General features: G+C 39.2%; 2 protein-coding genes across 3 annotated transcripts in view; one reads left to right on the top strand and one right to left on the bottom strand.

Annotated features, from left to right (window-relative positions):
* Positions 1-14,931, top strand: part of LOC134818412 (protocadherin Fat 3-like) — a 44,589-nt gene that overhangs the window by 12,576 nt on the left and 17,082 nt on the right. For both annotated transcript variants that reach the window (XM_063827941.1, XM_063827940.1), the window contains exons 14-20: positions 6,800-6,968; positions 7,138-7,231; positions 7,391-7,543; positions 7,741-7,816; positions 7,957-8,076; positions 8,244-8,387; positions 8,498-8,580. In XM_063827941.1, the coding sequence (XP_063684011.1) occupies positions 6,800-6,968; positions 7,138-7,231; positions 7,391-7,543; positions 7,741-7,816; positions 7,957-8,076; positions 8,244-8,387; positions 8,498-8,580 (839 nt within the window). The remainder of the gene's footprint in view (positions 1-6,799; positions 6,969-7,137; positions 7,232-7,390; positions 7,544-7,740; positions 7,817-7,956; positions 8,077-8,243; positions 8,388-8,497; positions 8,581-14,931) is intronic.
* On the bottom strand, positions 1,281-6,601 carry LOC134818020 (zinc finger protein 501-like). Its single transcript, XM_063827428.1, has 3 exons — positions 6,558-6,601; positions 1,660-2,664; positions 1,281-1,473 (listed from the first exon to the last, which is right to left on the bottom strand). The coding sequence occupies exons 1-3, from the start codon at positions 6,599-6,601 to the stop codon at positions 1,281-1,283; spliced, it is 1,242 nt and encodes a 413-aa protein (XP_063683498.1).

The following is a 14,931-nucleotide window of genomic DNA, read 5'->3' as shown; positions in this document are numbered from 1 at the left end:
TGTAGAATTTTACGCAACGAACGTTAAATATATCTTCAAGAAGATCTATCACTTACATTGTCCAAAAGATTAACCAACGTTAAAAAATCGAATGACGTAAGGAAAATATTAAATAAAAATGAAAAATATCCTCAAACAAGATGAATTATTGCAGGAGACCACACACCATGTTTTATATGGGACACTTTCTCACTGTGTACGTGTGACTCTCATTCCGACATTCTGGCATTCCGTCCCTAGTCCAGGAAGATGTTTTAAATATATTAAAACTTTACTTCATATTTTAGATATTCAACAAGTAAATCTCTACTTCATCACGTAAAATCACATCATCTGCGGTGTAACTTCACACGTCACGATTAAACGTGAAATCATCAGGCTTGTTAGAAAATACCGTGCTATCATTCGTAAACAAAACAGTTTTAAAACACTTTCCGTTCTCTTGAGTCATTACTTTTATACTAATTTAATACTATTAAAACATCATGTTTTGCTATTTATCGTAAACAAGCACGCCCAATACGCGTAAAACAGTCGGCTATTTTACTAAAACGTGTCAATTGTCATTCAAGTTTGTGCTTGTCACAAAGAAAAACATTGCGAGCAGTCCAAGCTAAGTAATGTTTCACACATCTTTTCTTGCAAATTAATAACGACATTTTAAAATTTGGCCATTGCAAGTTCCATGATTTTTTCAAGAAAAGATGACAAGAAAGCCAGACTTGTTTTTGGGAGGAGACCGATCAAGGAAAATGTAATCATCTCTTCCAGTTAGGTACAACTACAATATCATTGACTGTGATGTTCCGGGGAAAATAATTGATTTGCCGTAATTTTTCCCAGACTAGAGTGGCTAAATTACGCATCATCTTCCACTGATCGTTCGTATCTTCAACAGAGAATATATCTTCACACAATATATCTTCACAATATTTCACACCAAACAAAACAATACCCCACTGCCACGCGCCGCTCAGACTTCTATGTCAAAATAGACAAAGGGAGCCGGGATCGGAGAAAGGAATGTTTGTCAGTTTCAAATTCCGGGTTTCGGGATGGATAGAGAAGAAAACTTGCAAAATCCAATTATTTATCCCATTCATTTGATGCGTAGGAGTTGAGTGTCACTTGAACTTGTTAACAATCTCAGTCTTGACTGATATATGATATAATGCTGTTCAGGAACAAGATATGACCTCAGTGATCACTGTACGTTAACTTATAACTAGTGATCCCCCGGCGTTTGATATTACATACATTTCAATAGCGATATGCTCCAGTTATTTACGCCCCGTAACCACTGTACTGACTGGAGATATGAGAGGGGGAGGATTTGTTGTAGAGTAGGTAGGTGAGACAGAGGGAGGAGGTGTGAAGACAGACTCACCAGGTGAGAAGGTGAGAGGAGCTGCAGGGTGAGACATTTGAGATGCTGGTTGATAACTGAAGGAGGAACTGGGAGGTAAGCTGAAACTGGGGTGAAAGGGGTTAAATAAGGTCAGAGGCTTTGCAAATGTTAGAAGCTTCGTCAAAGGTAGAGGCTTAACGAAAATTATTGGTCCTCCAACAGTATCGTTTTGTAGAGGATTGGAAGCCTGGCCACTTTTATAAAAAGTATGTGAGTTTTCTCCGATATCATTCCGCTGATTAGAAACCAACCTTGACTCATGGCTATCTCTATAAGAACATTCAGAAGATTGGTTTGGCTTTTTACTGGCATGAACCTTCTGGTGGCGAACTAAAGGTGATTTTAGGCTTGCGCTGTAGGAACATCTATTACATTTATACGGTTTTTCACCGGTATGAATCCTCTGATGTAAAAATAAAGATGTTTTTTGGCTTGCACTGTAGGAACATTCAGAGCATTTATACAGTTTTTCACTGGTATGAGTCCTCTGGTGGCGAACTAAAGATGATCTTTGGCTTGCACTGTAGGAACATTCAGAGCATTTATACGGTTTTTCACCGGTATGAGTCCTCTGGTGGCGAACTAAAGATGATCTTTGGCTTGCACTGAAGGAACATTCAGAGCATTTATACGGTTTTTCACCGGTATGAGTCCTCTGATGTAAAATAAAATTTGATTTTTGGCTTGCACTGTAGGAACACTCAGAGCATTTATACGGTTTTTCACCGGTATGAATCCTCTGATGTAAAAATAAAGATGATTTGTAGCTTGCACTGTAAGAACACTCAGAGCATTTATACGGTTTTTCACCGGTATGAATCCTCTGATGTAAAAATAAATTTGATTTTTGGCTTGCACTGTAGGAACATTCAGAGCATTTATACGGTTTTTCACCGGTATGAATCCTCTGGTGGCGAACTAAAGATGATCTTTGGCTTGCACTGAAGGAACAATCAGAGCATTTATACGGTTTTTCACCGGTATGAATCCTTTTATGTAAAAATAAAGATGATCTTTGGCTTGCACTGAAGGAACATTCAGAGCATTTATACGGTTTTTCACCGATATGAATCCTCTGGTGGCGAACTAAAGATGATCTTTGGCTTGCACTGAAGGAACATTCAGAGCATTTATACGGTTTTTCACCGGTATGACTCCTCTGATGTAAAAATAAAGATGATTTTTTGCTTGCACTGTAGGAACACTCGCCGGTATGAGATCGCTGATCGGAAGGTAATGTTGATGTTTTGCTGGGACTGCAAACAGTATCAGAGAATTCTAATTGATTTTGGGTTACTTTCATCCATTCTGTTTCGGCAACAAAAGTTTGGTTAAGTTCTAAATGAGCATTGTTTTGTACATTTTGTGGTGATGTTTGGCCTTCATATTTATATGTGTCTCCAGCGATAACCGTAGAATCATAGTGTGGACGAGGTTCTGTTATATACTGCATCTGCAAAGTAGGATTCGAATACATTTCTGATTTGATATGTAAATCATCTTCATCTTTCTTGATCTCTGTATTTATAAATTCCGGCAAAATACATTCATCTTCCGTCCTCATCTCATCTTTAAATTCTAGTACATTTTGCCTGCTCCATTACTCTGAAAAGCTTACGATCGGTACCGTATAAACATTTTTTTTAAAACTAGAAAGAAATGAAATGGAATCACGCTCGGGTCCTCTATGCAGAATTATATTTTTCTAAAGATACACGATGAAGAAACAAGCCTTGAAATTGATCACTGTGTGCTGATTGTATCCTAGAAATAGGTAAAAAGCGGAGAAGGTTACGAAATTCAAGACAAATTCGACCAGAGTTCAAAATGGCAATTTGTGAGCAAAAAAAGCTAATAAACTTCTAAACATAATCTTGTAAACAGTCACTAGAGCCGGCTAAGAAACTTTGAGCTTGACATCGAACTCCTCCTAGATGGGGCATTATTCTATGAGTATAAAACAAAGGTATCTCATGGCGCAAGGATTTGTATCCAGATGAATTTGTGTTTAGCATACCCAGTACCCACTACCCACACTTGCACACGCTGATTAAGTATCAACACGTACAACGTGTGTAACCTGTTTTCAGTTTTGTACAACACCTCATACTAACCTGACCAGATCGAAGGTTCACAATCACTTGAGAGTTTATTATTGAAATCTGCTTGCGTACGATACATCAATAGTAATCAACTCAAAATCCCACATTCGCCGTTAGCTTTTCGAGTCAACTACCACAATATGATGTGTATACAGGATCTTAATAATAGAGTGTATAGTGTGTAATTAGTTTGTATGTGCGTGTAAACAAATTGTCTAGATTGAAAGAAGTTAAATTTTAAGTTCAGAAATGAAGTAAAGAAGTGGCATGATATTGGGATAAGAAAGGTTAAGAAAAGCATTTATTAGTTGCTCAACAACTTAATTAATAAAACCAAAATATCAACTAATTAAAGTAAAGTAACATCCTGGGTATATGGCTTTTACTAAAAACCGTGATTACAACAATAACTTAAAACTACTTCACAAATAATTCTTCAGCATGATCCGTACCTGCTTAGTGAACTGAAACTTTTTGTTTTGCTACAGATCACCTTGCAAAATTTCATACTGAAATTTGGCCGCCAAACTCTTAAATTGGGAGGGTTGTTCCTGTGCCACTCCCACACACTCTCCAGTTCCACCATGTGGTTTATATCAGGGATGTATCCCAACATAGCTACTAACTAGTTAACATTTAAAATTACCATGTCCACATTATCGTGCCATGTGTTGTGATGTGATGACGTCACTAGCAGGCAAAGGGTTAACACCTGATCACCCTGGAACCGACTCTTCCGAGTTTGTTGGAAGATTATCAACCACTAACTAGTCGAGATTACTGAGTACTACGGTAACACACCAAGTTAGCTTTAACACGCCTTGTTCAAGGACCCAGACAATGCTCGAGTAAGATAGCTGGGGTCCTTGAATCAAATTAGGGAGATGTTTGTGTCTGCCAAATTAATGAGAGATGCAGCAAGGTAGCAATATTAAAACATAATAATACGGTATTCACACGAAGTTGTGAATATTGTGATTAATGGGTATTGTCAGGGGTTACCATGGTGACACCCACCAGTATTCTGTAAGTGGGTAATTTTGAGAACTCCCCATGAAATCCTCAACATGTCTGACGTTATAACACAGCCGTCCCCCGGCCAGCACTTACTACATCGCTCTATAGAAGTTTCTAAAACTATGTCACGAGACTCTGCTGCTCATTTCCCATTGGATAAATCTGTGAATACTGCATTTTTATTAGGTGGTGGATGTCAGAGTTTTCAGACTCCATGGAAACATGATCCTGGTCCCACAATGTCTGTAAACTCAGAACTAACCGTAGCACCAGCTGTGGTACATTCTTAACATTCCCACCTGCGTTCCACAGAGTTTCATTACTCAGACGTCATACATTAATACACTCATTACATAACATATTTACTCTGCCAATCTGAGGCTGTAAACTTTCTGAGATTCGATAAGCCCCGGTCCCCAATTTTAGTAGTAAAACTGTCACCTTATTCCGAGGCTGTTATCTAAACCGTTATTCGGTACATTTGGCACCCGCCCTACTCTCAACCCCTAACGTAAATCTGTAAATGTTACGTGATAATGTGGACAAACCTTGTATGTCTGAGAGAGGGTGAGCTAACAGGGCTATCTGAGCTGATGATCTGAGAGTAGATCAGCATCACAGAACCAGACTAGGTGAAGACTGAAGAGGTAATTAGTGCCTTGTTCCAGGGTGTCTGTGTGACAGTGTGACACCGTGTGACACGTCATCAGTGGGAAGAGAGCATGAACTCCCACATACCTGGTTCACACTTTATACCAGGGTAACTGGGACTTGGCAGAGACTAAATACGTCGCTCACGGAAAACTTGACACAGATATATCATATAATAAATCAGATGGTTTGTGATATTCTGATATTCTGTTAAATAAGTTTTCTCAAAAAGCTACGAATCAAGTTATTGAAACTCTTTTTGACACTCGCGTTCACATTGGAGGACGCCTTGCCACATGATATATATTACACATGATGTATATTACATTAATATTTATTAACCATACTCATTATAAACGACTCGTTGCCCTCACATTAAACCACAATCCACATTAACCCTGTTTAACAGAATCCTTAGAGGCGTGGTGAACTCAACCAGTAGTTAAGCCCGTCGTTGGTTCAGCTCCTTTATCTTATTATATTAGCTTATAACACCTTTATCATTCGAAGCAGGGACTAAATTACCCTGTTTAAAATGACAGGTCCTTTATCTCATACGCATATAACACCTTTACTTTGAAACAGGGGACTAAGTTTTCCATTTCTAAATATCGTTCAAGGTACCGAACCATTATCTTCAGGTTTTGAACTCGATCTTGGTAACCGATTCCTAAATTTTGATTATTTTATTGATAAAAAATGAAATATACTAAAATGAGCCAATCTCAGTGTTCGATGTTCAGTGTGTCCTTTAAACTGAGCCAATCTCAGTGTTCAGTGTGCTAAAAAACATGTTCTCAGCAGGAGGTAGATGATATCAGGCTGAATGTCTAGTGTTACTACTGGGCGTTACATTCCAATCACTGATTACCACTCCAAAGTGATCAACTCTATGTGTGTGACTATGGCCACCTACGAAGATTAAAATGAGTAAAATATGATCATAAAATGATCATTAAAGTGCATATTATGGCATTAATGGAAACCAACAATAGAGAAGCTTATGATATCCGGCCCTTTTAGAAATATCGTAGACGCTTTCTTAACCTTTCGAGTCCTATCAAAACAGGTTCGTATTCAAAAGTTAGGGTTAAATGTTTAAAATTAATAATGGAATAGTTTAGTGATTTTGGTAAAGATGAAATTTGGAGGAAATGTCACAAATCACGACAGGCTGTCCAACAAGCATAAAGGTGACACACATTTCACTTATTTGCCGTCATTACTCCTTTTCGGGGCACAAAACTTCTTATCACGTGATCAAATTCGTGCACTAATTAGCATAGTACTGTCTCTTGAAGTATGAAGTATATTGTAGTCGAAAGTTTCGGTAAATCAGTAAGTCCCCATATTAATTCCCGGTTACCTTCCAAGCTTACCCGTACCGGTCCATTTTTCCATCACACAAACCATCCATCGCCATTGTGCCAAAATGTTTGCCTCGTCTCTATTTATTTTCCCAGAAAATTATTAACAAAACATTCGACAATATCAAAACTTCCCCCTCCTCCTTGGCATCAAAACCACCAAACCTTATTTACTACCAGTACCAAGCACAGTTTCATCTCACAGTTCCGAAAAATCAGAACCCTCAAAAGTTCTAACCAAAACCTTATTTCAGAGAAACTGAAGACCACTACATGATAGAAGTAGCTGTGTACGACAGCGATCATATCCACAACGATACAATACAAATACAGATACAGGTTTTAGATGTCAGTGATACTAAACCTGTCTTTCTCAGTACCCCTTATATAGTGGACCTATCCGAGCTGGCTTCTGTTGATCAGGTTGGATTTTGTTGCTACAGATAATTTGAAAATAGCTTTTATTGTTATAGGGTTGAATAAGAAATTCCGATTTTGTTCATAAAATAACAGTAACGAAGAATTATTAGAAAATGCGTAAAAGAGATTATAAATCCAAATAGCTTTCAAACAGTATCCTAAACTGTTACAGGTTGTTGCAAAAGTAGAAGCAATGGATGCAGACCTTGACGATACTATCACATTCGCAATATCTAGTCCATATTTTGTGATAGATTCAGAAACAGGTTTACTTTCATAAATTAATCGGCTTGCAGTTCTTATTTCTTAAAGGATACATGAATGATCAGGTCGAATTGGTACTGTCGAAATATTTGAACCGAATACGTCGAAAATTAGTGTAGAAACTAGAACTAGAATCAGTGTTGAACAAACTTTCTCGCCAGGAGAGATAAGCATTTTCAACACCCTGAAAGGGGTCTCTTCTTCACAGCTAACTTCTGAGGTCAGAGCATCAGATGGAAGATATGTCACCACTACAGATCTCGTAGTAAATGTTTATAAAGACGATGGACAGGCACCCTTAGTTTCACAAAATGGTAAATACGTCGTGTGTGACATGAATATTTTAAACGCAATTAATTTGCCAAATATATTTATGATTTGAGTGTAACATATTTATGGCCTTTCAATGTTAACATGATTTACTTTTCAATTTGATGATCCGTGAATATATGTCATTGGTAAAATGGTAAACTCCCTTGCTATACTTCCTAATATGGTCATGTCTTACCAGGAGAGAAGTTGTCAGAGACAGCTGAAGTCGGGAGTACCGCAGGGAAGTGTACTGGGTCCTCTAGCAGTCCCATTAGGTAAGAAAGACGTTGACCATTTTAAATAGAACAATGATCTTGGCACCACATTACAAACCAATGGTAGCCTTAATTATCCTAATAAAACACACACTACCTCTTAATTATCCTAATTAAACCCACACTACCTCTTCGTCCAGGTACCAGTTATCTTGGGATGCAGAAAACGAAAACTACAAGTCTGTCTTTGTGATAGACGGAGAGAGTGGGGTCATCACCACTACCAGCCAACTGGACTACGAACAACACCAATCTTACTCGTTAGTTGATCTTGTAGAATATTTGGAAGTCAAACGTTCTGTCTTTCTGGGATATGATCTTATAAAAACTCAACCAAACAAGGGATTTGGAAATGGAAGATACATTTTTTTTCTCCACTCTATAGAGTATATATAATATGTCTATTTAACAGTATCTATTGATTCAGGTTGACTTGCAGCGTCACAAATATTCACGATCAATCTACAGACGCTACTGTTACTGTGAAAGTGGAAGGTATCAATGAGTTTGCCCCCGAATTTACTAAATCTATCTTCTCTTTCGATGCATACGACCCCGTGGAGCAAGACAAGTTAGTCATGTTTAACTTTTATTCGAAACTTTTCGAAGTGATTTACTGGCAATCATTTAGTGTGTAAGTGTGTGGAAATCACCATGAAGTTACATTGATCTCGATTTCAGGGTTATTGGGAAAGTTGAAGCAACCGATGCTGACAAGGGAAATGATGGAATCCTCCAGTATATCCTTCTCGGAGATCAGCCAGGTCAATAACTAATATTTTCAGTTAAATAGAAAACTAATAAGTAATTTAGTTATTTGATTTCTATTTTTAATTCCTCCGCACTAAAGTGTAATGCGGCTCACTAATAAGAATCATCGTAAGGGGATTTCTGACATGCTTGCTTGGTGTTTAGAGTTTAAAAACTAGCGAGATTACCAGTTTATAGCGGATTTCACTTCTTCTGCTTCTTAGTCTGATGCAGTACAAATCACTCGTGTGTTTATCTTAACACGCACTTTATGTACTTACAACGTTACAAGTAAAGTTCGTAAGTACTGTAGCTGTAAAGGTAAACATTTGCACTCAAAGTGCTGTCCTGGTGCTTGTAACTATACTTTTGAAATTTCCCGCGCTGCACGGCGTTGGAACGGTGAACTGAGCTTTGATTTAGCTCACTTCATGTCATCAAGTTCATGGTGCGTGATGCATGCTGTATTTTACTTCTGCAGTCATCAGCCCATAACTGTGCCAACACTGTGTTTATTAAAGGACATGTCGCGAGTAGAAGCATAGAAGTTTCGATTATAGATTGTTTTTGCCCGTAAAGAATGGAAAGATTGTCTATGAGAACTGGAACTCCCCTACCGTGCCCTACCGGTGTAATATCATCAGATAACATGTGCTCTGAACTGTATACTTGTGGGACTCTGTTACTGATCACATTTTGTTTTCAAAACATTTAAGTCTCCCGCTGCGACGAACTGATAAATCGGAATTTGAGGGGACCAATAAAAATCCAAGTTACAAATCACGTGTACACACAAACGACCACCGCGTTCCAGTTGATCAGTGATGTAATAGCTTTACATGTGATCAATCAAATCAGAAATTTTGTTTTGGTTAGCTTGCATAAAAAGTGATTGCGTAAATCAGCAACAAATTTGTTTACTTAAATTTCAGCTCTCTGTACGCTTATTGGTCTGTACGTTTTGTGATTATTTTACTTAAGTCCAACATTCTAACACCTTGATGTTAGATAGTCTCCTGAAACTGTACTATGATATTATGATGATCTGATATTATTTAATCCAAATTTTAGATGTCTGTGTCCTCCGTCCTCTCCATTTTGACAAATTTAATGATCCATCAGGCTCTAGACGATCACAAAATCGGTCGCGCTGTATCTATTGATCTACAGAATTGAGGATAATGCAAATGATTAATCACGTCTTCTGGAATGACCTCCTGTTTAAGTTTTTGCACCTTATTTTCACAACATCTTATCTCGATAATATGGTATCGGCCCACCTGAAATTACCTACTCCGCAGTACCCATTCTTTAATATCAGTTTTATCAGCAACGACTCACAGACGTGTCATCAGACGTGTTATTTCTGAATAATCATCATGTTATCACATCGTTACGTGGAATGAAAATCTCTGTAATTTTTCGATTGACCGTGAATTATAATGAAGATGAATGGGGTCCTTTGAGGACAGGGCGCCCTGATTTTATTGATAAATTGCGGTAGGTATTCGTGTTTTAATGGCCGAATTTAACGTTTGGTTCGAACTAACTGAAAATAGTGTGCACTGGGTTTGTTCTTATCCACAAAATGAAATACTAAATCATAACTATCCTAAAACGTAAAGCACAATATTATCATGTTACAATAATTTCAATACATATTTCGTATCATAGAAATCGAAAACGATAGATTTTTTGCAGGCATACAGCTAGCGACATTTTCAAGAATTCAAATATTGGTGAGCCGTCACTAGAAATTTTTCTAAAACTCTTCAAATAAAATTTTAGACCATTAATTAACCGACAATATAGTTGTGTTCAAAGAGTAAAATTCACAATGTAGTTCATCAGTGCCTCTAACCTCCTCCTCCTCGTACACTAACATCACTACTCTTCACTTTCTCGTCTATTCGGGGAAGTGACATGACCTGTGAGGGCACATGCAAGCGAAAGGTCGTTTCCTCCAGGTGAAAGAGTCGTCCCACTTCTGGTTGATCCTTGAGAATGCCACCACTTTCTGCTCTCCCCTCTTAGCGACCCTGTTGTCCGGTTGTAGTTTCCTGTCCCAGACGGGGTTCCATCCCAGCTCGCTCCCATCATGGTGGATCCACTCCCCAGTTCCGTGATCCTCCGCGTCCATTATCTCCTCAGTTCCCAGCCAGATCCAGTTAGTGTTGTTCCATCTCTTGTGTTCCGGGTCCGACCCGAAGGTGATGTTGGCAGCCCAGCCCAACTCTATGTTCTCAGCCATGCTGTTCACTATAGCCATGGTCAGACCGTAGGACTCGCAGGCAGACTTGGCGTGGAACCAGGTCACGTGCTCTGCAACCACAATGTACTTTCCACAGTAATTGCAGGCGTAGGGTGCCTCAATCTCAGGGAAGGTATCGTCCCATCGGCCTCTCTTGTTAACCATGACGTGGTTCTGGAAATCATCGTATTTCTTCTTGTATCCCTGGTCCGGCATGTCTCTCATCCACTTGGTGTACTTGGGGTGGGTACCGTCCAACCACTGCCATTCTGAGGCGTTGTAGTTCTCGGGACCTCGCTCTTCTTTAGCTAGCAGAACCTTGTTGTTGAGTGTCTTCTCCAACCCAACCCAGACCCAGTTGTCTCTGTTGTAGAGCTTCCCGACCTGTTTGACACCGTGAGCTAGCTGCAGCAGGATCCTGATCTCCTTGTTCTCCTCCTCGCTGTTCACACTTGCCAGGTCAACACCTTTGTGGGTGAAGGGCCACTCCAGGTTTCTGCATGAACTTTTGGCGTCCGTGTAGTTCTTGTATGCTTTGAAGAGGAGATAACGGCAGTTAGCGACCACATCTTGCCTTTTAAGAAGCTTGCTCATCTTCCTTGCTTTGATTGCCACCGGGTCGTCCATAATAATGGCCTCATCAGTGGCTCCAACAAACGCTTCATATTCGTTGTTTGTAAGCTTTGGTTGCTTTGCTCCTTCCAGACCGACCACACATACCAGCAGAACTAGCAGCACCCTCATTTTCTAGGAGATCTTTTGACCACAACTAAATAAATCACAACTGTCTGTCAGGAAGATTTGGTCGAAAATAAAACCTCACAAAGTTTTTTAAATTAGTAAGTAACCAATGAGCGAGTGCTGCTCGATGTTCCTCCTTCGTAATTGTGGCATTGTGCCGTCTTTCGGAGAGGCAAACTCCACTGGTATCCGCCTTTTAAGCCTGCTGATACAAACATTGTACAAATGATCTGGACTCTCTTATTAAAGCTTCTTATTGTATGCTCTGGTGGTAAACACCACACGACATTCAGGTTTAATTGTTTATTGTGCGAGTGAAGAGTTATTTAATGTCAAGTGAACAGGGAGGAGTTGTGGTCGGATGTGGTGTTGTGACTCGTCAATATTTGGGAGCGGGAAATTTACTGGTTGTCCGAGATTTAGGAGGGAAGAGCATTCGTATAATCGTGTACCTTACAAGACATTTTTATAACGTACGAAATGCGACGGTTTTCCCGAAATTTCGCCATATTTTCGGACCGCCAAAATTTCGGTCGTCGTAATAGAATCCGTCGCATTATTTTTAGCTTATTCCAATAATTGACAATTGTGGCTTCATCGATTCATTTTGTTCTTGAAAAGTTAGTGATATGATGGTGGGACAAATAAACACAATATTCCATGATGAATTTAATGTCAAGTTATACGTTTTAAATTTACAATAAATTACATTTATGTGCTAACATAAACGTCTTATAGACTAAGTCAAGATAAACAATTTAATACCAAACTCAATAAGTGAAACTGAAAGATTCGAGCCGGACCCCTTAGAGGAAGATGAAGAAATCGATTTATAAGTTTCATTTTGTTTCAACATGATTTTACCGATTTTTAGAAAATTTTGAATTTCCTTTGTGTCAGAAAACAAAATGATGAAAAATACCCTTATTTTCTGTGACGTCCGAAATGTGACGGTTTTTGTTCAATTTCGCCATATTTTCGGACCGCCAAAATTTCGGTCGTCGCACATTGGTCCGCCACAAAAATGTCTTGTAAGGTAATGAAGCAAATAAAAGACGGGGAATTAATTTTTGTAAAAGATTTTATATCCCGAATGTCAAACAACACTAATCAAATTAAATTAATTGCTTTATTCGAAAACCATGATATTGGCTCAAAAATTCATAAAACGATCATACTGAAAATATATAGTAAAGTTGGGTTTGGGGATTCAGCCTGCATCTTGAGTTTGCTGAAAACCGTAAAGTAGTACCTGATACCATGGGGTACATGACTGTACCGGACAGTACGGCGGACAATACGGCGGACAGTACGGCGGAACTAACTTATCAAACTCCCCCAAAGTTGTGAAACTGAGATGATGAACATGTATACTGATTACTGAGGGCTTTACTGTAAACATGACGCCAATGTTTACAGTAACAATATATGACTTACCCTTTGTTAAACTAGTCTACTACGCTCGCATACTCATAGAAGGCTGGTGCTCATAGCGTAACAAAGTTAATAACAAATTTATTTCCATTGGAAGGTTCTAGAAGAATAAGCGTTCAGGTTAAGTCAAACTTTTTTCAATGTACAAGAATAGTAATCCGAGTACCATGTGATTCCGTCGTACTGCCCACCCTTTTTCCTCCGCCATATACACACATTTTGGTGCACTGAGAAGGAAAATGGGTAATTTTGTGGAAAATAATATTACTAGTATGCCAGACAACAGACAAAATCATGGTTGGAACTTCTTTCTGTAATCGGAGACAGTCGCCAAAACTTGTTTTTGCAAGTTCCGGATACCTTCATTACTTCGACCATCCTTTTTAAGTTCAATTCTAACACATAATTTCACAATAAACTCAGGCTGAACCTACTGCCCCTCAAAGGAAACATAAGCTTAAATAACTTGATCTAAAATAAAATTTTGATTGAGAACAAATGCAATTACTTAAATATCTCCCGTCTAGAACCCACTGTCTACTTTCCTTGAATTTATTAGCTTAGTTTGCCACTTCATTCTTCGTTTGTTTCTTCAATTTACGAGGACCATCTTCGCCGCTACCTGGTCCACCTTTGAAAGTATGATCGTAGCTGCAAGCTCTATGAGGGCACATGCAAGCAAAAGGTCGTTTCAACCAAGCGAAAGAGTCGTCCCACCTGGAGTTTATCCTGGAGAAAGCCACCACTTGCTGTTCACCTTTCTTTCTTACCCAGTTGTCGGGCTGGCTCTTTCTGTCCCACTTAGGACTCCACTCGAGAGGAGAACCATTGTGGTGAATCCACTCTCCTGTTCCATTACCGTCCTCACCCATTACTTCTTGTGTGCCCAGCCAGATCCAGTTAGTGTTGTTCCATCTTTTCTCCTCCGGTACCGGACCAAAGGTGGTATCAGCAGCCCATCCCAGTTCCTTATTGTCAGCCTTGCTGTTCACTACAGCCATGGTCAAACCGTACGACTCACAAAGATCCTTAGCATGGTGCCAGGTAACATGCTCGGCTATGACGATGTATCTTCCACAGTAGTTGCAAACATAAGGTGCTTCCATTTGTCCGAAAGTGTCATCCCATCGTCCCCTCTTGTTGACCATGACAAACCTTTGGTAATCCTTGTAGGGTCTTTTGTACTCCTGATCTGGCATGTCTCTCATCCAATGTGTAAAGTTGGGGTGAGTTCCATCTTGCCATTGCCACTCTTCTGGGTTGAAGTTCTTCGGTCCGCGTTCGTCTTTTGCAAGCATAAAGGAATTGTTCTCCATCTTTTCCAGCCCAATCCATGCCCAGTTCTCCCGATGGTAATTATGTTCTACATCTTTTATTCCGTACGCAAGCTGCAGCAATATTTTGATATCCATGTTCTCTTCCATGTTATGGACGTCGGCCAGCCAAGCTCCATTGTTGGTGAACGGCCAATCCAGCTGCTTGCAGGAATCTCTTGAATCCCAGAAGTTCTTCTTTTCTTTGAAGAGGATATATCGGCATGTGGACACCACTCCCTGTCTTTTCATGAGATGAGACATCTTCTTTGCGTTGATGTAAGCAGGATGTTCCGCAATGGAATCTTCGTCAGTGGATCCTTCAAACTGTTCCCATTCTAAATTTGTTTTCTTACCCCAGACTACCACAGAGAGAACAGCCACTGTCAGGAGAACCCGAATCATGGCTACCTGGATAATTTGTTAAATGGGTGATTCGATATTTAGATATTAACGGTGCTGTAATATCTATCTTTTGATTTTTCGAAAAAGCACCTCTTAAGATTGGTGATAATATATGTAATAAAATACCGGCCAAGTTTGAATAGTTTGAAATAGTTTTGTTCTAATATCACTGATCCAACACATTTCACTAACACACCGAGGATTCATAGTTGAATATTACA

The sequence above is a fragment of the Bolinopsis microptera genome, chromosome 7 (genome assembly GCF_026151205.1).
Source record: "Bolinopsis microptera isolate Bmic1 chromosome 7, MBARI_Bmic_1.0, whole genome shotgun sequence".
In the NCBI taxonomy this organism is placed as follows: domain Eukaryota; kingdom Metazoa; phylum Ctenophora; class Tentaculata; order Lobata; family Bolinopsidae; genus Bolinopsis; species Bolinopsis microptera.
This window is presented reverse-complemented; position numbering and strand designations above follow the sequence as displayed.